The sequence below is a fragment of the Artemia sp. Qi Xiang Cuo genome, chromosome 13 (assembly GCF_049724085.1).
Source record: "Artemia sp. Qi Xiang Cuo chromosome 13, ASM4972408v1, whole genome shotgun sequence".
Lineage (NCBI taxonomy): Eukaryota > Metazoa > Arthropoda > Branchiopoda > Anostraca > Artemiidae > Artemia > Artemia sp. Qi Xiang Cuo.
In genome coordinates, this window is record NC_142806.1 from 64893958 (window position 1) to 64917088 (window position 23131).

The 23131-nt window shown below is 37.2% G+C and overlaps 1 protein-coding gene across 2 annotated transcripts in view; it reads left to right on the forward strand.

Moving 5' to 3' along the window:
* The window catches only part of Pi3K68D (phosphatidylinositol-4-phosphate 3-kinase catalytic subunit Pi3K68D), a 236708-nt gene that overhangs the window by 96188 nt on the left and 117389 nt on the right, over positions 1-23131 (forward strand). For both annotated transcript variants that reach the window (XM_089099478.1, XM_089099477.1), the window contains exons 11-12: positions 6493-6681; positions 11943-12168. In XM_089099478.1, the coding sequence (XP_088955604.1) occupies positions 6493-6681; positions 11943-12168 (415 nt within the window). The remainder of the gene's footprint in view (positions 1-6492; positions 6682-11942; positions 12169-23131) is intronic.

A 23131-nucleotide genomic window follows, 5' to 3' on the forward strand; every position in this document is an offset into this window, starting at 1 on the left:
AATGCTTATTGAATACCTACTCTTTTTCAGAAATTTGGTAGAAAAAGTGTAAAACGATGAAAGAAGAGAAGATAAAGGTTAGCTTCGTGCTAACCATTATTATTATCCATAACTAATTTAGCGGTCTTTTTTTATTAACGGTTTAAATATCTGCATAGAAGTTTTAAATATTATACATTCCGTTTATATTTGCATAATGCATAAGTTGTAAGCGCCTTAATGTTTTTCTTAAGCGCCAATTCCTTTTGTTCCCTTTTCTTCCTTCTTTTTTCTTTTCTTTGTACTATGTCATTATAGACCTGTTGTATTCGCCCGGTTTTTAAATATATTATTATACTGTATAATTAGATTTAGGCATTATTATAATATTATTTAAACCATATATTCTTTGTGCTTAGCTTACTAGCCTTTGCTTTATACTTCCTTTTGTATATATTATATGTGGATCATATTATATTTTTGTATCCTATGGCTTCCGTTGTATCCTATTGGCTTCCTTTTGTATAGATTATGTTTTCTTGGCACTTCGCTGGCCTACCTTTGTTTCAGTTTGTTTCCTGCTGTGGCTGGCAGAACGTTTGACAAGTTGGTGAATCTATGTCTTCTTGAAGCTTAGATGGCTAACCTTATTATTCCTTCTTCCAATTGTATGGATTATTGTGTAGATATTGGATAGATTAGGTTTAGTCCAGTTTTGACTGGTGAAATGGTTAGCACATCGGTGGGTCCATGTTTTCTTGACGCTTAGCTGTCTAACCCTTGCTTCATACTTCCAATTGTATAAGTTATCTTTTTCAAGCTGGGCATCAAATCTTTTTCCAAGTCCTCTCAGTAAAGTTGGTAGGGTCCTTCCCATTGGATTTTGGTGTTCCGTTTTTCCTTCACACTGAATGCTTCTTCTTCTTCTGGAATCCATAATAGACTCCTTTTGGTTTCTAGGAAGTTTCTTGTAAGTTGATAATCAATAATTCAAAAATCAATACAATCATCAGATAAACAAATCAGTTATTTTTTCTATTGCCGTCAACACCAACACAACCTTTTTTTTTGCAATGCATGTTTTTTGCAATGCTATTTTTTGAGAGAGAGAAATTCATTTTTATTAAAGACTAATATTCACAAAGAAATCATATCAAACAGATCTACCACGTGAAAATCTATACAGATTTGTTTGTGGCAGGACTAATATTTTACTCATTTACTACATATATATTGAAAAAAAAAGATGAAGAAAAATGCAATCATATAAATAAATAAGAAATAAACCTCATGGGAACCGCGAACCAATACCTTCACAACAAAGAAGACAGAAGACAGCCCCCCCCCCTCCCCCCCTCACCCATCCCTATTCATTAAGAAATTCTTAATCTTATTTTTAAAAGAGGACACACTCTCAGCCATCCTCATGCTTTCCGGAAGACTGTTCCGTACCGAAACACCCACATGCCTAAATATAAAACTAGACCTAGCAGTGTGTCGTCTCTCTTGTACTAGGTCCGCGGAATTCCTTGTATCATAAGAATGGTACACAGAGCTCGATGATAAAACATCACGAAAATAATTAGGTGCTAGTTTATTTAAACACTGATACACGAAAATCCCGGTCTGATAATCCCTCAACTGGACAACATTAAAAATATTAAAATGGCGATAACAATCCATTGTATTGTTAAGAATATAATACTCTTGCTTGCCATAGAACAAATACAATAGCACAAAACGGAATTATGAAATGAAGGAAATGGAATGCTTGTGGGAATGGATGCTATTGCGCTTTGCGCTTAATAATCCTATGTACAAGCTTATATCCACTTGACCGTAAGATAGAACAAAGTGCAAGAGCTTTGACGGTAGAAGCAGAGCAACCTGTAGTTTACTTTTTCCTCCGTAACGTGTCAAAAAAGAATATACTGGATAAAAAAATATTTTATTTTTTGGAAGTTGGAAAAGTATTTGCATTGTTTTCAATTTCAAAGTTTCGGTTGATGAGGGTGTGATGTCTATGATCATGGTGAATTTTCGTTAGAACAAAATAGCGTTGCAGCGGTAGAGGAACTCTTCCGAATTGAAGGTATATCAAACAGTTCGTGGTAATGAACTGTAATTAAGGAGCGACCCGGCTCAATAGTAACCGAAACTCTAGGACACAGGATTTTGATACCAATAGATACATCAAAAGAATCATATTTTAATGCTGATTTCAAATATATAAGTTTCATCAAGTTTAGTCCTACCCATCAAAAGTTACGCGCCTGAGAAAATTTGGCTGATTTTCGAAAAAAGGGGGAAAGACCCCCTAAAAGTTATTGAACCTTAATAAAAATCACACCATCAGATTCAGCGTATCAGAAAACCATACTGTAGAGGTTTTAAGCTCCTATCTACAAAAATGTGGAATTTTGTATTTTTTGCCAGAAGAAAGATCACGGATGCGTTTTTATTTGTTTTTTTTTGTTGTTTTTTCCAGGGGTGATCTTATCGACCCAGTGGTCCTAGAATATCGTGGGAGGGCTCATTGCAACGGAAATGAAAATTTCTAGTGCCCTGTGACCAAAAAAAGTTGAGGGCAACTAGGCCCCCTCCCACGCTCATTTTTTTCCCAAAGTCACCCGATCAAAATTTTGAGATACCCATTTTGTTCAGATTGGTCGAAAATATGATAACTATGTCTTTTTGGATGACTTTATCCCCCGAAGTCCCCGGGGGGGGACTGAAAGTTATGAACTTTACCTAATGTTAACATATAGTATTGGTTATTAGGAAGTATACAGACGTTTTCAGGGGGGATTTTTTTCTGGTAGTGGGGGAGGGGATGGGTCGGGGCTATGAGGGTATTTCCATGGAGGAAGTTGTCATGGGGAAAGGGACATTGCTATGAAGGGGGCGCCGGATTTCCCAGAATTATTTAAGAAAAGATCAGAAATTAAATAAAAAAAAAACAAGTTTTTCAACTGAAAGTAAGGAGCAACATCAAAACTTAAAACGAACAGAAAATATTACGTATATGATTGGGTTCGCCCCCTAGTCAATACCTCGCTCTTTAAGCTAAAGATTTTTTAGTACTTTCATAACAGCTGTTTATTCTAATTAACGGCCTTTATGATTAAGTGGTCATTGTTAAAGAATTGGAACAAATTCCGAACTTTAGCCTAAAAAGCATGGTATTGACTAGGGGGCGAACCCCCTAATAGATGTATTAAAAATATATGAATATAGAAGTTCGTTACGTAAGTTAATTCGTAAGTTGCGTATATATATTACTAATAAAAACGTTTGTAAATAAAATTAAACAAGTTTCGAGAAAGCCATTTAACCAAATAAAAGTAAAATTCATCTGCAAATTTTGTTTTAATTATTCATGTATGGTGAGCCAAAATCAAAACCTGCATTAATTCAAAAACAAACAAGAATTAAATAAAAAAAAAACAATTTTTTTTAACTGAAAATAAGGAGCGACGTTAAAACTTAAAACGAACAGAAATCATTCTGTATATGAAAGGGGCTCTCTCACACTTGAAGACAGGCCTCGTACTGTCTTGTTATAATAAAGACATATGGTTCATTTGCTCTTTTAGTTCCTTTGGATACTTGTTTTCTTCTTTTAGTAAAAAATCCCTCCTTTTCTTTTGTTTCATTGATAGTTTATGCTCAGAGTGAATAATAAAGTTCATAAATGACCCTTCACACAAGGCCGTACCCAAAGGGGTGTGGGGGGGGGGGATTGTAAATCCCCCCGAATTTTTTTTTTTTTATTAAAACCACCCCCGAAAAAAAAATCCTGGGTACGGCCTTGCCTTCAAATTGTAAACGCAAGACTTCATGTAGCTTTTAATGCTGAGATTGGTACCTACCGTATCACGGTTCTTACATTTAAATTAAATAAAAAGATAAGTTTTTTTTAACTGAAAGTAAGGAGCGACGTTAATACTTAAAACGAACAAAAATCATTCCGTATATGAAAGGGGCTGTTCCCTCCTCAACGCCTCGCTCTTTACGCTAAAGTTTTTTATTGTTTAAAAAATACAGTTGTCAGAAAGTCAAACTTTTTCGGGGGTGGTTTTACTCAAAAAAAAAATTCGGGGGGTTATACAATCCCTCCCACCCCTCTGGGTACGGCCGTGTGTGAAGGGTCACTTATGAACTTTATTATTCACTCTGAGCATAAACTATCAATGAAACAAAAGAAAAGGAGGGATTTTTTACTAAAAGAAGAAAACAAGTATCCAAAGGAACTAAAAGAGCAAATGAACCATATGTCTTTATTATAACAAGACAGTATGATGTCTGTCTTCAAGTGTGAGAGAGCGGCAATAACTTTAGAAAATAATTGATCTTTTGGCAACTGAAACGACTTTTCTTACGTGAACTTCTCAAAGGAGGATATGTTTGAAGAAGAAATGCTTGAGTTTGTGGAAGCGAGAAAGTACGAACCATTGGTCGAGTAAGTCTGATCTAAACCAGCTTAATGATTCAAAACAAAATGAAGTATATATTATTTGGGTACTTGTATGATATACCCACTACCTAATATTCTTCTAATATGTTTCTCTGACGCTCAATCCCAATGAAATACACCAACGTAAGATAAAAATAAAATATTTTAGAAACAAATTTGGGCTCTATATTTCCGTCCTAAGGGAGGGAGGGGGGTAAATTATAGCGAGTATGCGTGCTTAATGTGTTAGGTGCAATTAATGTGCATATTATGTAGTAAGAATTTCTTTCTGCCTTCACACTGTCCAAAGACTTTACCCTCACCCCATAATGTGCAAATATATAAGCTCCCTCCCGATAAAGGCCTTCCGCCAGCCCCACGGTCAGCTTTGATACCAGTCCGTAAAGGTGCCCGTCAGGGAGCAGTTTTATCCCGCAATTTCTTCAACAACTACATTATTGAACCTCAAGACAGCTGTCCTTCATCATGCATTCTCAGTTCCATTGACATCTTCCTAGTATGCTATGCTGATGACACGCTGAATCTCAGCCGGACGCTTAACCGCCTTTCAGAAATATTCTCATGTCTGCAGTCCAATTACGAGAAAGTCGGTCTGAGATTTAAATCCAAAAAATCGGAAGTCTTGCTTTATAATTGGAAGAATGACCCTCCTACTAATGTCACACTAGGTGATTGCTCAGTAAAATGCTTTGATCGTTAAATCCACTCTGAGATTTAACCGTCCACTACTGGCAAGTATTTACAACGCTACCGCTCTGCCACATACATTATATGTGACCCCTTTCTGGAATTTATTGGCAAACCGTGAAAAGTCTAAAATCTGCTCTTTATTTTTCCGTTTTGCAAAGTACCTACTAAAATTGCCACCTTGGACAAAAAATAGTTTTCTGATTCGGCGCTACAACCTAGCGGACTCAAATCTAGCTGTTGAGACACTTATTAGCCGGCAAAAACCAAAACCAGCAATTCTAAAGCACGAGTGGGCAAGTTTGCTTGTTTAATTTTACCTCTTATTTCCTTTTTTATTTATTTTTTTTTTTTTTTTTTTCCTCCTTTCAAAAGTTGTTGTCTTTGTTGCTATTTTCGAAGAAGTTGTTGTTTCTGTTGTAATCTTTGAGTATGTTATCTTTCTGTTTCCACTTTTCGTACTATTTTGTATACTATTTAAGAAGTTGTTGCTTTTGTTGTTATTATTTTTTTTTCTTTAGTATATTATCGTTTTGTTTCCTCTTTTCGCATTTTTGTATACTCTGTCATTGTACATTTATTGTATACGACGGGTTTTCAATATATATTATTATATATTATTATTATTATTATATATTATATAGCCCAAATTATATATTTTCCATCTATTTTGTCACTTCTCTTTGTCTTGTCTCACGCTAAGCTGAAAGAAACTAACGAAAAAACCGGTTATATAATGCGTTAATGAATGAACAAGCACCATTATTTGAACCATATAATTCGAATATTATGCAAACATTAGGAAATGAAGAAAAGTGTGGAATTCAATTTTTAAATGAAAAGGACAGCCATATATAAGTATGCACTTTGCTACTAGCAGGTGGTAAATTCATAAAAAAGAAACATGGTTGTTTAAAAAAAAAAAAAACCTAAAAACACATGGCATCAAGCAGCTTAAGAAATTTTTTTTTCCCTTTCAAGGTGTAGTAGTCTTTAGGGATTTATAGATTATTAGTGTTTGAATTTCTACGGATGAAACAAATTTAACTAATTTGTTTCGTATTAAAATTAGTTTCATTTTATTTTCGTAATTCAAAGTGGCGGCACTAACCAAAGTGGGGTACTGCCGTAAAAACTTCATGATTCAAAAGCAGCCAAGGGAAAATTTTTAGGAAATCAGGTAGGAATAGAACAATGATAGGTCCGTAGGGAACTCTATCATTCTTCTCCTTATTTTTCTTTCGCTAAACGTTAATATCTTATTGCAGGTTTATTTTTTAATTCCTTTTCTTGTTTGAATTTTTTTTTCTATATAAAAATTTGATTTTCAACTATACTTTTATTCATAGATTGCCTGCCCTTAGACGCGAGGTTTTGTGGGAAAAGCGTCAATATCTTACTAAAGAGCCAAGAGCTTTGCCAAAAGTTCTTTCCTCAGCCCGTTGTTGGGATCACGAAAGTCTCTCTGAAATCTACGGAATGGTACAGAGCTGGCGACGCTTGTCCCCGGTGGATGCTATTCAACTTCTTCTTCCTTGGTAAGTTTACGGAATATCTGAGTTGTTAACAAATTAAAAGAAGTAGGTGTAGAATTAGTAGGAATATGTTTTACTTATTCTCTAAAATGGAGGAAAAAGGGTAGTTAGATAAATGTATCAAATAGGATCTTAAGGTGGAGGGGTTTTCAAAAGCCAATTAGCTTAATGGGAAATGCATCATCTCCTAAAAAAAATATTTTCGTGACAGCTGTTTTTTTTATTTTGTTTTCTTTTTTACTGACGCTCCGTTTTTTAGTTTCATCAATTTTTCTACTCAAAACTGTTTTAATTTGTGAAATCAAGACATATTCTATTCAAAAATAGTTTTAAGCTAGATGTACCATATAGGGACAACTGGTGCAAAGGACAAATTGAGTTGCATACATTTGCTAGGTTCAAATTTCACATTTAATAGACTGATTTTGTCCATTGTTTATATTTTGCCAGTTATATCTTTATAAAATATGAATATAATTAAAATCATATCTGAACAATCTCTGCATTTTCTAAGCGTATGTCAATGGGTGGGGGGGGGGTCAAATTAAAAAAAAACCAAAATGAATCATATAAGGAATGTAGGAAATTATGGAAAGTTTGCTATTCCAAAATTCGCTACTTCCAAGGGGCTGAACCTCAAGTCCCTCCACTTAATATCAAGATTAGGAGGAATTTAAATATTTGCTTTATGGCGGTTAAGCTCTATTATTTCTACCTTCTGTTCAGTTTTATCTTTCAATTTTATAATTCATTTCTGTCTATATTTATTATTTAATTTTTATTATGTACGCAGTTTGCCTGCTTATTTAAAAACTATTGCGTTGGGTCGAGTCAACTGACATGTAACACGAATGCATGCAACAGAAACTTGACATAATTTCATTTCTTAAATTTAATATAATATATTTTTGACATTATGTTTATTTTTTATTCTTTCTGTTTTGTAATTCGTTATGAATCGAACAATAAACCGATTAAACTGTATAAACCCCAAAAATGAACAACAAAAATTAGATTTTGTAAAGTGAAAACTTTTCTATCGTGTTATTTTTCTATGCCCATAATGCTTTTTTTCCTTTTTTTTCGTTAACTCTTACTTTATTTGATTTGTTGGAAAGTTTTTGGTAATTTTTTAATTCCTAATTGCTCAAAGGCAACCTTTCTAAAAAAATCTAAAATGTGTAAGTGAAATTCTCAACATCCCTGAGAAATTATGCCCTGACTTAACTCAATGACATACATACATACATGCGTGTTTTTAAAAACCAGTGGCCATATACACAATGAGTTACGGAGTTGACATGAGTTATGGAAGTCAACTAAGGCTCAGGGACAAAACGATCAGAGTAGCTGTGGCTAAGGAGGGTAAAAAGGAGGGCAAACTATGGTTAAACCGTAGTTCTCCAATGTTAGAACGCACTATTGTTGTTGTTGTTGTTTAGTATTATTAAACTATAGTTAAAGTCGGAGGTCCGAACGGACTCCATATGTTCTAAATAATAAAATTGATAAAAAGTTATTTCAGCAGATTGTTCTTGTTTAAATTGAAAAAAAAAATCTTCCAAATTTGAAGTTCTATAAAGAAAAAATACCCTTTTTTAGAACTTACTTTGCAAGACTTTTGTTATTTGTATCGAAGTAATAATTGTTTTTTGTTCTAAAAAATGGAAATAAGCCAATTTTTCAACTAGTTTATAGCTTGTTTTTTTGTATTGAAATTCATGAAAAAATTTTATAAAATTGAGGAAGGATAAAACGAAGCCATATTTTTTTTTTATCTTTTTTCTTATTTTCACAGATTTTCCTTATTCAAATCCGCGAAAATAATCAACGAAGATTGACAAATCGACAGAACCGCTACAAAAAATGAAGTCATACTTTTTTACAAAATCCTGAAAAAAATGTTTCGTATATGAATCGACGGAAATTCTATGGGAAAAAAGAATAAATATTCATTTCTGCGCTCCATTAAAACTCTGAAAATATGAAAGGCCACGGGATTTACTCCCCTCATAAAACAGACTGTCTCTGAAGAATCTGAAGTACTGACTTCTTGTTTTGTGGGTCGAACCGTGCGAATCGCTTCTTCGTAATTAACCAGGTTTACGAAATTTAAAAAAAGAAACAAACTTAGGGAGCTTTAAGTCTTTCTAAAAATTCAATGTTGCCTTCTTTTAATATCATAATTTGACTTATTAAATTTCCCTGTTAATAGTATAATTGAGTGTCTCTGGCTTGGCAATTGTTTTATTACATTTGGTTGTTGTAGTTGATATTGCAATGATGTAATTTTTTATTGCAAACTTTGCGTCTCCATCAAGAATGATGACATGCTGCTAGGCCTGGTAATTCCCTTTAGTTTCAGCTTTAATGCATTTGTTATACCTTTTCTTGAATACATCAAGCGAGGAATTATCAAGGACTGCCTCTACTGGGGGGGGGGGGGGCTATTCCAGGTAGCGATCGTTCATCTGTCGGGTAAAGCTCGTTTTTAGGTATCCGTTACGAGATGTACCCTGCTCAAGAATGTCCTCCCTGGTTGTGTAAAATTAGGTTCAAAAATTTAGCTTCTATCGCAAGGAAGATTGGCGTGTAATTATACCGGTGGTGTACATCAATTTTGTATGGACACCAGTGGTGTATTTTCTGTTCCGCGGTTTTATTTTGGTGTTCTTGGTGCTCTCAGAAGAAGATCCATAGCTATAATCAATGTTTCTGAGTCAAAATTTCGGGTGTGGAATTCCTTGTTATATTTGGTTATTTGTTTTAAAAGCTAAAATGCAAACACAATCTCTGATACAAACAGACGCTCTTTTTTCTTTAGCAGAGTTGCCATTTCCGTGCCAGAAACACAAATGCGTCACCTTTGATATGAACTGTTCGCATATCCCTAGTGGAATATAAAAATTACTAGGGTTAAAAATTTATTCTTTTTTTTTGTCATTTACAACCATAGATTGTAAAAAGGCTCACACAATAGTTCTGGGATTATTTTTACTTGTATTTTTTTTTTCTAATAGTTATAAAATTTTTGGTGGACTCTGGGCTCGGTAGGAATGAAAAGTAAGCTTAAGCTATACCCAAACCAGTAGAGGAAGAGGGGAGTGTGTGTGTAGAGTTATATCTAAAATTCGAGGTAGAGTACAAAACGTATATAACAGATCATTGTAAAGAATCTCAATGTTGAACAATTACGGATTCTGTTTTACAAAAGTATATTGATTGTGTAGATGGCAGTAGTATCTCATTCTAATGAAAACTCGAATTGTCAAAATTAGGCCCCAAATTTTGTGTTTCCACCCAAAAAAAAGCTGCAAGTTTCAAACAAAACTTAAAGTTCCTGAGAAAAATATTTTTGTGTTCACTTTATTTTTGATTTTGTAAAATTAAAAATAGAAAAAGGAATAAAAAAATTCAGAAAAATTCCAAAGGGCCTCCTATTTTTTTATGAAGAACTGGCGCTAAGTTTCGTTATTTGTCACCTTTGAATGTTGCACCAGAAATTATGATCTGGTAATTTTGGGGGGGGGGGTTTAGTTGTCTTTTGTTCTAAGACTTTGGTTTTGAACCCGGACGATTAAAAGTCGGACCTTGGAAAAGTGATAAGATAAGTGTAAGATAAGATTTATTAATAAAAAAAAAAAAAAAAATCAAATACACCCCCCCTCCTCACTTGGCTCTATGGCCTAAAAGGTCAGTGTTTTATCCTTAAGATATATCGACACTAACACTTCATTAAAAAGTGTTTCACCCCCTTTTTGTTCATAGAATGTTTTTGACAAAAAAAAAAAAAAAAAAAAAAAATAAAAACAATTGTATTTCTTGTTTAAAAAGCCAATTTTCTTGGAAGGCATTTTCTCTTCTTCTTCTTCTTACGAGCCTAAATTTATTAAGAATAAAAAAAACATTTTTCAGTATTGCGCCACGCTGTCGAGCCTACAACGTACTGATCGATTAATTCTTACGACGCTGATTAATACATATATTAAACACACTAATTAATAATAAATTTTATATTAAATTAATAATCATAAATCAAAGTAATAATAAATTTATTATACTATAATTTAATTAATCTATTTTAAATTTATTGTTAATTATTATTACGACGCTGGTTACGACACATTTTTAGCTCTTTAGATGGATCCAAACTAAAAGTGCATTATCCCCGTATGGGGTGGGCAAGGTCGTAACCAGAAGGGTGTAGGGGGTTTGATCCGCCGCGAAATTTCAGTTTGACCCGTAAAATGTAACAAAAATGCATATAAATAAGTTTTTGATGCCCTTTTTAAAGCTTTATTTTTTTTACAACCCCCCCCCCCACCCTGAAAAAAAATACTGGGTACGGTCCTGGGGTTGGGGAAAGGTGATGTCATAAGAAATGATGTAAAGGAAGCTTGAACCCCATTGGATGGGTAAGAGTGAAGCTTTGAATATATTGGGGTGGAAGAGAAGCATGCATAGCTGTGCTGGCCTCGGGCGATTTGGAGCTGTGATGAACTGTAAGTAGTTCTACTAGTCTCTGTGTATCCTTTATAATTTCATAACGGACTAATCAATTTAAAGATTCGATTCCCACTCAAAGGTTGAATTAGAAATCATGAAACTATATCGGGAGTGGAGAAACGGGGTTAATCAGCAACTACGGCGAAAGTATATATGAAAATCGTTTGGGAAAAAGGGAAACAAATGATTCTAGTTAAAGGAAAAGATGAAATTCTGGTATTTTTCCCTTCTTTGTTTTCCAGGAGCTGACTTGTAAACGGCTGCAAAAATATTTTATTTCAACATGATAATTTAACTCTTCTTTACAGGCCAGGGAACCTTTGGGGGGGATTAGCACAGTGTATTAGTGTATGTTTGCATGTGTATTGATAATGACTAAATCTTAGGTTTTCTTTTATTACGGTTAAGTGGTTTATTTTGGTTTTTCTGCAATAATTTATTATCCAATAAGCTATAGTGCCGCCATACTTGTGTCAATTGTCTGCATTATTTTTTGCCAAAAAACTCACAAATTTTTTTTTAATCTAGTGTCTCATTTTGAAGCTACTTTCGAATATTTCAAGCTCAATTTTAGTAAACTCAAAACTATTTAAGCTTTTGTGTGTCCCATCAAAGGTTGAGCTTTGTATAGACTCAGTTTTTCTTTTCTTTTCCCTTACGACATTTTTTTTTTTGATGGGAGGAGTAATATTGGCATTTAGCACCAGGGTGGCCCTAAAGAGAAATTGGAATGTTAGTAATATGATATGAAATTCTAGTTTCCCGGACATTGAAGTGCGACGTGCAGCAGTTGCCTGGCTCAAAGGCATTTCATCGGACGAGCTTGTTGATCTTCTTCCACAAATTCTTCAGGCGTTAAAATTCGAAACTCTGGAAACTTCGCCGCTCATTCGCTTTCTTTTAGAGAGGTCATTGATGTCACTGCGTGTTGCTCATACTTTATTTTGGCTTTTGGTACAAGAACTGCCAGGAAATATTCTATATGTGAGTTTGATGTTCATTTTAATTTAAAGCCTTTTTGGTAATTAATTAAAAAAAAACTTGATATCAGTTTTGATACTTTGATGAATATTTGATTTTTTTTTTTTTTAAGTTTGATTTTGAAATAAGGAATTTTTAAAAACTTGAAATTTTTTGAAATCAAAACAGAACAAAAAATAATTAAAAAAAAAAGATTTACGAAAAGAAGTTTTTCAAAGAAAGGTAAAGGCCATTTTAAACTTAAGCTCAGCAGATACAAATACCTTTTAAAATTCAAACTCAAAACGACCGGAAAATACTATTAAAGAATAAATGAAACCCAAAACGAACCGAAATTAAATAAGCAATCATAGCAAAAACATACAACAAGTAATAATGTAAATGAATAAATAGTTCTTAAAGCGAGTAATGCTTTTGTACTTAATATTGAAAATAAACATAAAAATTATAGTAAAATTTTGAACTGATTAGCTTTCAGCAATTAATATCATTATACATAAAATATTCAGTTTAATTTATTAGCTCTTTTTAAAGTTGTTAAAGACGAATAAAGTGTCCCTACAAACAAGTATTTGGATACTGCCTCCTTTCCTAACTGTAAATAAAAACCAAAAGCTTACTGCGTCATTGGCTCTTAATTAAAAACGGATTATATTACAAATATTTTCTTTTCCAGGTCTTACAGCATTGAAAATAAAAATACAAATACAGTGAAATAAATTATTGAACTGATGTATCTTTCAACAATTAATATCATTATACATCCAATACTCAATTTGATGTTGTTTATATTTTCCAATACTGTTCAAAAGGTATATAGTTTTCAGTAAAGCGCCAATGACGTAGTAGGCTTAAGACTTTTACATTGAGAGAAGGAGGTCATATCCAAACTCTTGTTTGTAGTGATTTTTGTTTGTTTCAAGCTTGATTTGCATATTTAATTTAGGTTTCACTCATTTAAAGTTTTATTTATTAATTTACATTAATATTTATATTATGCTTGTTTGCACGGATTGTTCGTTTAATTTATGTTCATTTTAAGTTTCATTTAAGTTTCAATAGGAAAATAGTTTTTTCGTTTTAGGCCTGATTCTCATATTCAATAGAAGCATTAATCGCTTTAAGATCTATTTATTCATTTATATTATTACTTGTTGTATGTTTTTGCTTTGATTGCTTATTTAATTTCGGTTCGTTTTGGGTTTCATTCATTCTTTAATAGTAATTTCTGGTCGTTTTGAGTTTGAATTTTAAAAGGTATTTGTATATGATGAGCTGAATTTTAAACTTGCCTTTAATTTTGTTTTGAAAAACTATTTTCGGAAAGTTTTTTTAATTAATTTTTTTTTGTTTTTGATTGCAAAAAATTTCAAGTTTTTAAAAATTCCTTATTTCAAAATCAAACTTAAAAAAAAATCAAATATTCATCAAACTATCAAAACTGATATCAAAGTAACAATATCAAAGTAAAAAATGGGTTTGTGTCAACCTCGGAGTCTTTTTTATCTGATGTTTAAACTATTTTTAACAAAATTGCTGTCTCAAAGTTTTTATCGGATGGGTTTGGGGAAAAAGGGCGTGTGGGGACTAATTAACCTTCGGTCTGTTTTGACTCTTCAAAATTGAACTAGAACTTTCTATTTTCAATCAAATGAGCCCTCTCTGATTTTTATACGAGTATCCCTTATATAAGAACCATATATATCCCCAGAGTATAATTTGCAACACCTATCCATGGATCCTGGGAGGTTTTGTCGACCCTGGAGTTTTAATATCTGACTGTTGAACTATTTTTAACAAAATTGGTCACCTGAAGTTTTTATCGGATGGGTTTATCCATCCTGTACGCCCAAAGGCGTGGAGGGCGGGAGGGGCTAGTTGCCTTCTGATCTTGTTTCACTCCGAGAAAATGAACTACAACTTTTAATTTCCATTCAATTGAACCCTCTCTTAAGTTTATACGAGTATACCTTCCTTAAGAACCATATAGGCTCCATGAGCAATACAGCGCCTTCCCCGGCCCGGGAGGGGGGGGGGGGGTAGGGGTTGTGTTGACACAGGAGTTTTTCTTATCTGATCTGTGAACTATTTTTAACGAAATGACCATACGTAAAGGTGTTTTTGTTATAAAATCTTTCAACTATTTTTTAACAAAATGGCTACCTCAAATTTTTGATCAGATGTATTTGGGGAAAAAGGGCTTGGGGGCCAGTTGCCCTCTGATCACACTTGACTCTTAAAAAGGGCACTAGTACTCCCGATTTCCGATCGAATGATCCCCCTTTGACGTTTATACGACGACCCCTTCTGTATGAAGTGCCTCTGGGAAAAAAATAAATGGAGTGTGGGGGAAAACTAGCTGCCCTCCAATCACTTTTGACTCTTAAAAAGTGAATTGCAACTTTCAATTTCCAATCAAATGAGCTCTCTAGGAATTTTATACGACCATCCCTTCCATCACAACCATATATTCCCCCAGGGCATAACTTACAACGCCTACCACCGGGCCCTGGGGGGCTATGTCGACACCGGAGTTTTTTGTTATTAGAACTTTGAACTATTTTTAACAAAAAATCTATCAAAAAATTTTTATCTGATGCATTTAGGGCATGGAGGAGGGGGGGGCTAGTTGCCCTTTGATCTATTTTGACTCTTTAAAAATGAACAAGAATTTTCAATTTCAAATGCAATGAGCTCATTCAAAAGTTTATACAAGCATCCCTTTCATAAGAACTATATATTCCCCTAGAGCATTACTCATAACGTCTGCCTCCGGGCCCTGGCGGGTTCCGTCGACACGGGAATTTTTCTTATCTGACCTTTGAACTATTTTTAATGAAATGGCTATTACAAAAATTTTATCGGATGGGGTTGGGCAAAAAAGGGTGTGGGGGGGTTAGTTGCCCACGGATATCTTTTAACTCTTAAAAAGTGAACTAGAACTTTCAATTTCCAATCAAATGAGCCCTCTCTGAAGTTTATGTGAGCATCCCTTTCATAAGAACCATATACACCCCCAGGACAACACTTACAACGCCTATCCCGCGGGCTCTAGGGGGTGTTTTGTTATCTAATTTCTGAACAATTTCCAAAACACTGGCTATCTCAAAATTTGTAGGGGACGGGTTTTGAGAAAAAAGCGTGGGGGGGGGCTAGTTTAACTCTCTTGACTCTTAAAAAGTGAACTAGAACTTTCAATTTCCAATCAAATGAGCCCTCTATGAAGTTTATACCAGCATCCCTTTCATAAGAACCATAAATGCCCTTAGGGCATTTATGCCCTAAGGGCATACACCGGGCATGTATGCCCTGCGCCCTGGGGGGGGGGGCTATTGACACCGGATTTTTTCTTACCTGACCTTTGAACTATTTTAAACAAGATGTCTATCTCAAAATCTTCATCCGATGGGTTGGGGGATAGCTGCCCTCGGATCTCATTTGACTATTAAAAAGTGTGCTCGAATTTTCAATATCCAATCAAATGAGCCCTCTCTAAAGTTTGTACGAGCATCCCTTTCATACGAACAATATATGCCCCAGGGCATAACTTACAACGCCTGCCCCCGGGCCCTGGGGGGTTGTGACGACACCTGAGTTTTTGTTATCTGAATTTGAGAAAATTTCTAACTTAATGCCTATCTCAAAATTTTTATTGGATGCAATTGGGGAAAAGGGGCGTGGGGGGCTAGTTGCCCTCCAATATCTTTGGACTCGAAAAAACTTAACAAGAACTTTGAATTTCCAATCAAATGAGCCATCTCTGAATTTTTTAAGAGCACCCCTTCAATAAGAACCATATATTCCCCAAGGGCATAACTTACAACACCTGCCCTTGGGCCCTGGGGGGTTGTGTTGAGATTAAAAAAAAAACTATCTCAAAGTTCTTATCGGATGGGTTTCAGGAAAAAAGGGCGTGGAGGGGGAGCTAGGCGCCCTCCAATCTCTTTTGACTCTTAAAAAGTGAACTAGAACTTTCAATTTCCAACCAAATGATCCCTCTTTGAAGTAAATACGAGTATCCCTTCCATAAGACCCATATATGCCCCCAGGGCTTAACTTACAACGCCTGCCCCCGGGCCCTGGTGGGATATGTCAACACCGGAATTTTTGTTATATGACCTTTGAACTATTTTTAACAAAAAAGCTATTTTAACATTTTAATTGGATTCATTTGGGAAAATAGGGTTTAGGGGGGGGGCTGTTTACCCTCCAATATCTTTTGACGCTTAAAAAGTGAACTAGAACTTTCAATTTCCAATCAAATGAGCCCTCTCTGAAGTTTATACAACAATGTTGTCTATACAAAACCTTATATGACCCCAGGGCATAACTTATAACCCTTGCCCTGAGGGCTGTGAGGGAAATGTCATCCTCGAAGACCTAATTTCCAGAACTTGAAACTACGTTTAATAAAATGGTTATCTCAAAATTTTGATTGGATGTGTGTGGGGTAAAGGTGAGCGTAAGAGAGGGGTTAGTTGCCCTCAAATCAATTTCGACTATTAAAAAAGGCATTAGTCCTTTGAATTCCCAATCGAATGAGCCTTTTTTGAAGTTTCTACGATAACACCTTCTATAAAAACCTAATATATCGCTAGGGCATAGCTTACAACCTTTTCGTTGAGGGTTTGGGAGAGTATACTCCTGGAAAACATACTTTCAATTTGGAAATCAACTACGATAAATAAAATGGGTCTATCAAAATTTTGATTGGAGGTGTTTGGGGGATTGATGGGCGTGAGGGGGGGGGGAGGGGGGCTAGTTGTCCTCCAATCACTTGCGACTATTAAAAAAGGGCACTAGCCCTTTGAATTTCTAATCGAATGAGCCTTTTTTGAAGTTTCTACGACAACGCCTTCTATGAAAAACCTTATATGCCCCTTAGGGCATAACTTAAAACCCTTGCCCTGAGGGTTGTGGGGGAGTGTCCTCCTCAAAAAAAAATTTTCTATTTGGAAATCAACTACGCTGAACAAAGTGGCTATCTCAAAATTTTTATTGGTTATGTTTGAGGGAATGCTTGGTGTGGGGGGGGGGCTAGTTGCCCTCTAAACCCTTTCGACTATTAAAAATGGCATAAGCTCTTTGAAATTTAAATTGAATTATCCTGTTTTTAAGTTTCTACGACAACACTTTCTATAAAAACCTTATATGCCCATAGGGCATAACTTAAACCCTTGTCCTTAGGATTGTGGGGGGAGTGTCCTCCTCAAAAACATATTTTCTATCTGGAAATCAACTACGCTGAACAAAATGGCTATCTCAAATTTTGATCGGATGTGTTTGGGGAAATGATGGGCGTGGGGGGAGGGCCAGTTGCCCTCCAATAACTTTCGACTATTAAAAAGGCACTAGCCCTTTTAATTTTTAATGGAATGAGCTTGTTTTGAAGTTTCTATGACAACGCTTTCTATAAAACCTTATATGCCCCCAGGGCATAACTTAAAACCCTTGCCCTGAGGGTTGTGGGGGAGTGTCCTCCTCAAAAATATATTTTCTATCTGGAAATCAACTACCCTGAACAAAATGGCTATCTCCAAATTTTGATTGGATGTGTTTGGGGGAATGATGGGCGTGGGGGGCTAGTTGCCCTCTAATAACTTTTGACTATTAAAAAGGGCACTAGAACTGTCGATTCACAATCGAATGAGCCCCTTTTGAAGCTTCTATGACGACCCCTTCCATATGAAGTGCCTCTCGGGAAAAAAATAATAATAAATCAGAGGCAACGCTGTAGTGTTGCCTATAGTAAAGGCCATACGGCTCCAATGTTTTATTATTTATTATTTTTTTGCCCCAGATGCACTTCAGAAAGAAGACGACGCTGAGTAAACTTCAAAGGGAGCTCATTTGATTAGAAATTTGGAGTTCCAGTGAGCTTTTTAATAGTCAAAAGTGATTGGAAGGCAACTAGCCCCCCCCCCCCACGCCCATCATTCCCCCAAACACATCCAATCAAAATTTTGAGATAGCCATTTTGTTCAGCGAAGTTGATTTCCCGAGAATAAAATATATTTTTGAGGAGGATACTCCCCCACAACCCTCAGGGCAGGGGTTTTAAGTTATGCCCTTGGAGCATAAAAGGTTTTTATAGAAGGCGTTGTCGTAGAAACTTCAAAATAGGCTCATTCGATTGGAAATTCAGAGGGCTAATGCCCTTTTTAATAGTCGAAAGTGATTGGAGGGCAACTAGCCCCCCCGCCCACGCCCATCATTTCCCCAGACACATCCAATCAAAATTTTGAGATAGCCATTTTGTTCAGCGTAGTTGATTTCCAGATAGAAAATATATTTTTGAGGGGGACACTCCCCCACAACCATCAGGGCAAGGGTTTTAAGTTATGCCCCAGGGGCATATTAGGTTTTTTTTGGGCTGTGGGCTTGCGACCCACACTCGGGACCTCAAGGGCCTGCCCTCGGGGGAAATCCTAACTGCAACCGAAACATCAAGTTTGAGCCTCGGATTTTCGAACCCCCTTTTGATGACGACCTCTGCATGCCCACGGACAAGATTTATGAATGCGAAGCAACACCTCAAATTTGGTTTCTGGAACGTCTGCACAATGTCTTAAGGCTCCAAGACTGAACAAGTGCAAAGAGCACTGGAAGATTACTACCTTGACCTTCTGGCTCTGTCAGAAGTTCGATGGCTAGGATCTCGATCAAATAAACTGGATGGAGATGTGACCATTATATACAGTGGATCGCAGCAAAAGCGTGAATACGGAGTAGCCCTAATGATGACAAAACAGACTCCCCAAGCTCTACTACAGTGGACACCGGTGTCACCTAGAATCCTGAAAGCCTGCTTCATCGGTGCGCTTGTGAAACTGTCAGTAATAGTATGCTAAGCACCCACCAATGACGCCACCGACGAAGCAAAAGACGAATTTTACAGAGCTCTCAACTCCGTGGCAAACGACATACCATGGCATGACATAGCATGTTTTCTAGAGACTTTAACGCGAAATTAGGGAACGACCGACCGTTTTACCCAGATGTTCTCGGTGGGCATGGCCTGGGCCAGCGAAACGAAAACGGAGAACTACTTATAGACTTCGCGCTCCTTAACGACCTAGTAATCGGAGGTACCCTATTTTCTCATCGGGATGTACACAAATATTCTTGGACATCTCCCGATGGCCATACCCGAAATAAGATTGACCATTGTCTTTGGAGCAGGAAGTGGAGATCAAGCCTACTTGATATAAGGGTATATAGAGGAGCTGACGTTGGCTCAGATCATAATCTGATGGCAGCAAAAATTTGCCTCAAATTGAAAAGAAATGGAAACGCAAATAAGGCTCCCTTAAACCCAGTCTTTGACTTGGAGAAACTGAGGTTGAGGGAATTCAACCAAGCCTTTAAACTAGAGATGCGTAATAGATTTGAAGCCTTGTCTTTACTAAATGATGCTGATAGCAATCAATGCTGGGAAAGCATAAAGTTGTGCTTTCACAATGCCGCGAAAACCACCATTGGGTACCGCAAGAGCCCAAAAGACCAGTGGCTATCTGACCAAACATGGGAACTCATTGAGACATGGAAAAAAGTAAAAGCATCACTTATCCAAATACAAACCCCCGACCAACAGATCCTCAGAAACGATGAATACAGAGCCGCGGATAAAGAGGTAAAGAAGAGTGCCAGAAAAGACCAGAGAAACCTGCTGAAGCGAAAAGCAGTGCAGGCAGAAGACGTAGCTGAGAGAAGTGATTCAAGAGCCGTCTATAAGATCGCTAATGAGCTTATTGGAAAGAAATCCTCTATTCAACATGGACCAGTTATAGACCCTTCGGGCATCCTGAAAACACAGCAGTCTAACGCAAGCGAAGGTTGGGCCAGTTACTTCGAGAAGCTGTTGAATAGACCTCCACCAGAAGATCCCCCAGAGATCCCAGCAACAACACTGTTTTAGATATCAGCACGGATCCGCCGTCATCCACTAAAACTATAGCAACACCAAAGAAGCTGAAAAATGGGAAGTCGCCTGGAAAAGCCAGGATATCCGCAGAACTAATCAAAGCAACTGCTATGACCTGCCTCAAGTTCTGGACAGCGTTGTTCGTAGTAATCTGGACGACCGCCAAAATACCTTCGGATTGGAAACGCAGCACGCTTGTGAGGATCTTTAAGAAAGGCGATACGTCCTTCCCAGGCAACTGGCGAGGAATCTACATGATTTCCATACCTAGAAAATTGCTGACGCACATTTTACTGCAGAGAATCAGCTCGCAGCTCAACAGAAACCTTCGTGACGAGCAACTTGGATTCAGACCGAACCGTTCATGTGCAGACTTGATATTCACCCTACGGCTACTGACGGAAGAAAGCAGAGAATGGCGCTCCAAAATCTATATGATATTCATCGATTTTGAGAAGGCATTTGACTCAGTAGACCGCCAAAATCTGTGGAAGATCCTACTGCATTACGGAATCCCTGAAAAGATAGTTTCACTGATTTTTGCGTTTTATGAAGATAGCGAGTGCTGTGTAAAGACACCAGATGGCCAAACTCGTTTCTTCCGCATTATGTCAGGAGTTAAGCAAGGTTGCGTCTTGTCACCGCTACTTTTCGTAATCGTCATTGATTACATACTGCGAAGTACAAGCACAGACGGAATCCAGCTGAATCCAGAAACACGCCGCAGTGATGTAGACTTCGCTGACGACATCGCCGTCCTAGAATCATGCAAGCAAAGACTCCAAAAACACCTTGGCTAAGTGAGGGAGAGAGGTGGCCATGTCGGCTTGAAAATATATAATCAGAAAACAAAATGCATGGCTACCACAGATTCACCTCTGAGCATCACTTGCGGAAACCAACACATAGAGCAAGTCGTCCATTTCAAATACTTGGGAAGCATAATAGAAAGTACCGGATCGACCACAAAAGAAGTGCTCACAAGAGTCGGTCAAGCCAAGGGGGCCTTGAATATATTACGGAAAGTATGGCGGTCCCAAGGCTTCTCTATACGGCTAGAGTCACGACTCTTCAATAGCAATGTTATGCCAGTGCTGCTTTACGCTGCCGAAACCTGGAACCTGAACCAGGAACAAGAGAGAAGAATACTTGCTTTCGAAAACACATGTCTCAGAAGAATTCTCAACCTCCGTTGGCAGCAGAGAATAACAAACCAATCCATCCGTGGCAAGACTGGCCAGCCTCTTGTGACACATATCATAAGAGTCCGCCGATGGAGATACCTTGGCCATGTACTACGTGTGGACAATCTCCGACTACCAAATGCAGCGCTCCATTGGTAGCCATCGGGTCCACGCCGCAGGGGCAGACCCAGGATCACTCTGCGTCAAACTTACCAGACAGATCTCCGTAACCTGCACACATCAATCTAACCTCAGTGGGAGGACACACTTGCAGCAGCGAACCGGCGGGAAGATTGACGGCTTCTTCTTGATGCCCTGGGTGCCTCTGGAGGCACAGGCGGATCTAAGGTAAGGTAAGGTTGTCGTAGAAACTTCATAAAAGGCCCATTCGATTGGAAATTCAAAGGGCTGATGCTCCTTTTAAGAGTCAAAAGTGATTGGAGGGCAACTAGACCACCCCCCCCCCCCCCCACGCCCATCATTCCCCCAAACACATCCAATCAACATTTTGAGATGGCCATTTTGTTCAGCGTAGGTGATTTCAAGATATGAAATATGTTTTGAAGAGGACACTCCCCCACAACCCTTAGGACAAGGTTTTTAAGTTATGCCCTGGGGGCATATAAGGTTTTTATAGAAGGCGTTGTCGTAGAAATTTCAAAAAATGCTCATTCGATTTGAAATTCAAAGGGCTAGTGTCCTTTTTAATAGTCTAAAGTGATTGGAGGGAAACTAGCCCCCCCCACGCCCATCATTCCCCCAAACACATCCAATGAAAATTTCGAGATAGCAATTTTGTTCAGCGTAGTTGATTTCCATATAGAAAATATGTTTCCGAGGAGGACACTCCCTCACAATCCTTAAGGCAAGGGTTTTAAGTTATACCCTGGGGGCATATAAGGTTTTTATAGAAGGCGTTGTCGTAGAAACTTCAAAAAAGGCTCATTTGATTGGAAATTCAAAGGGCTAGTGCCCTTTTTAATAGTCGAAAGTTATAGGAGGGCAACTAACCCCCCGCTCACACCCACGTTTTCCCCAAACACATCCAATGAAAATTTTGAGACAACCATTTTATTAAACGTAGTGTTAAGTTCTTGAAATTAGGTCTTTGAGGATGACAACTCCCCCACAGCCCTCAGGGCAAAAGTTGTAAGTTATACCCTGGGGGCATGTTTTGTACAGACAATGTTGTCGTAGAAATTTCAGAAAGGGCTCATTCGATTAGAAATTTAAATGACTAGTTCCCTTTTTAATAGTCGAAAGTGATTCTAAGGCAACTGACACCCCTTCCACGCCCACCATTTCCCCAAACACATCCAATCAAAATTTTTAAATAACCATTTTATTCAACGTAGTTGAAAGTTCCGGAAATTATGTGTTTGAGCAGGACACTCCCCCAACAGTCTTCAGGGGCAAGGGTTATAAGTTATGCCCTGGGGGCATATATGGTTCTTCTGGAACGAATGCTCGTATAGACTTCAGAGAGGGCTCATTTGATTTAAAATTGAAAGTTCTAGTTCACTTTTTAAGCGTCAAAAGATATTGGAGGGTAACCAGCTTCCCCCCCCCCCCCCCCAAACCCTTTTTTCCCAAATGCATCCAATAAAAAAATTTAAGATAGCTATTTTGTTAAAAATAGTTCAAAGATCATGTAACAAAAATTCTGGTGCTGACACAACCCACCAGGGCCCCGGGGCAGGCGTTATTAGTTATGCCCTGGGGGCATATATGGGTCTTATGGAAGGGATGCTCGTATTAACTTCAAAGAGGGATCGTTTTATTGGAAATTGAAAGTTCTAGTACATTTTTTAAGAGTCAAAACAGATTGGGGGGCACCTAGCCCCCCCCCCCCCTCTAC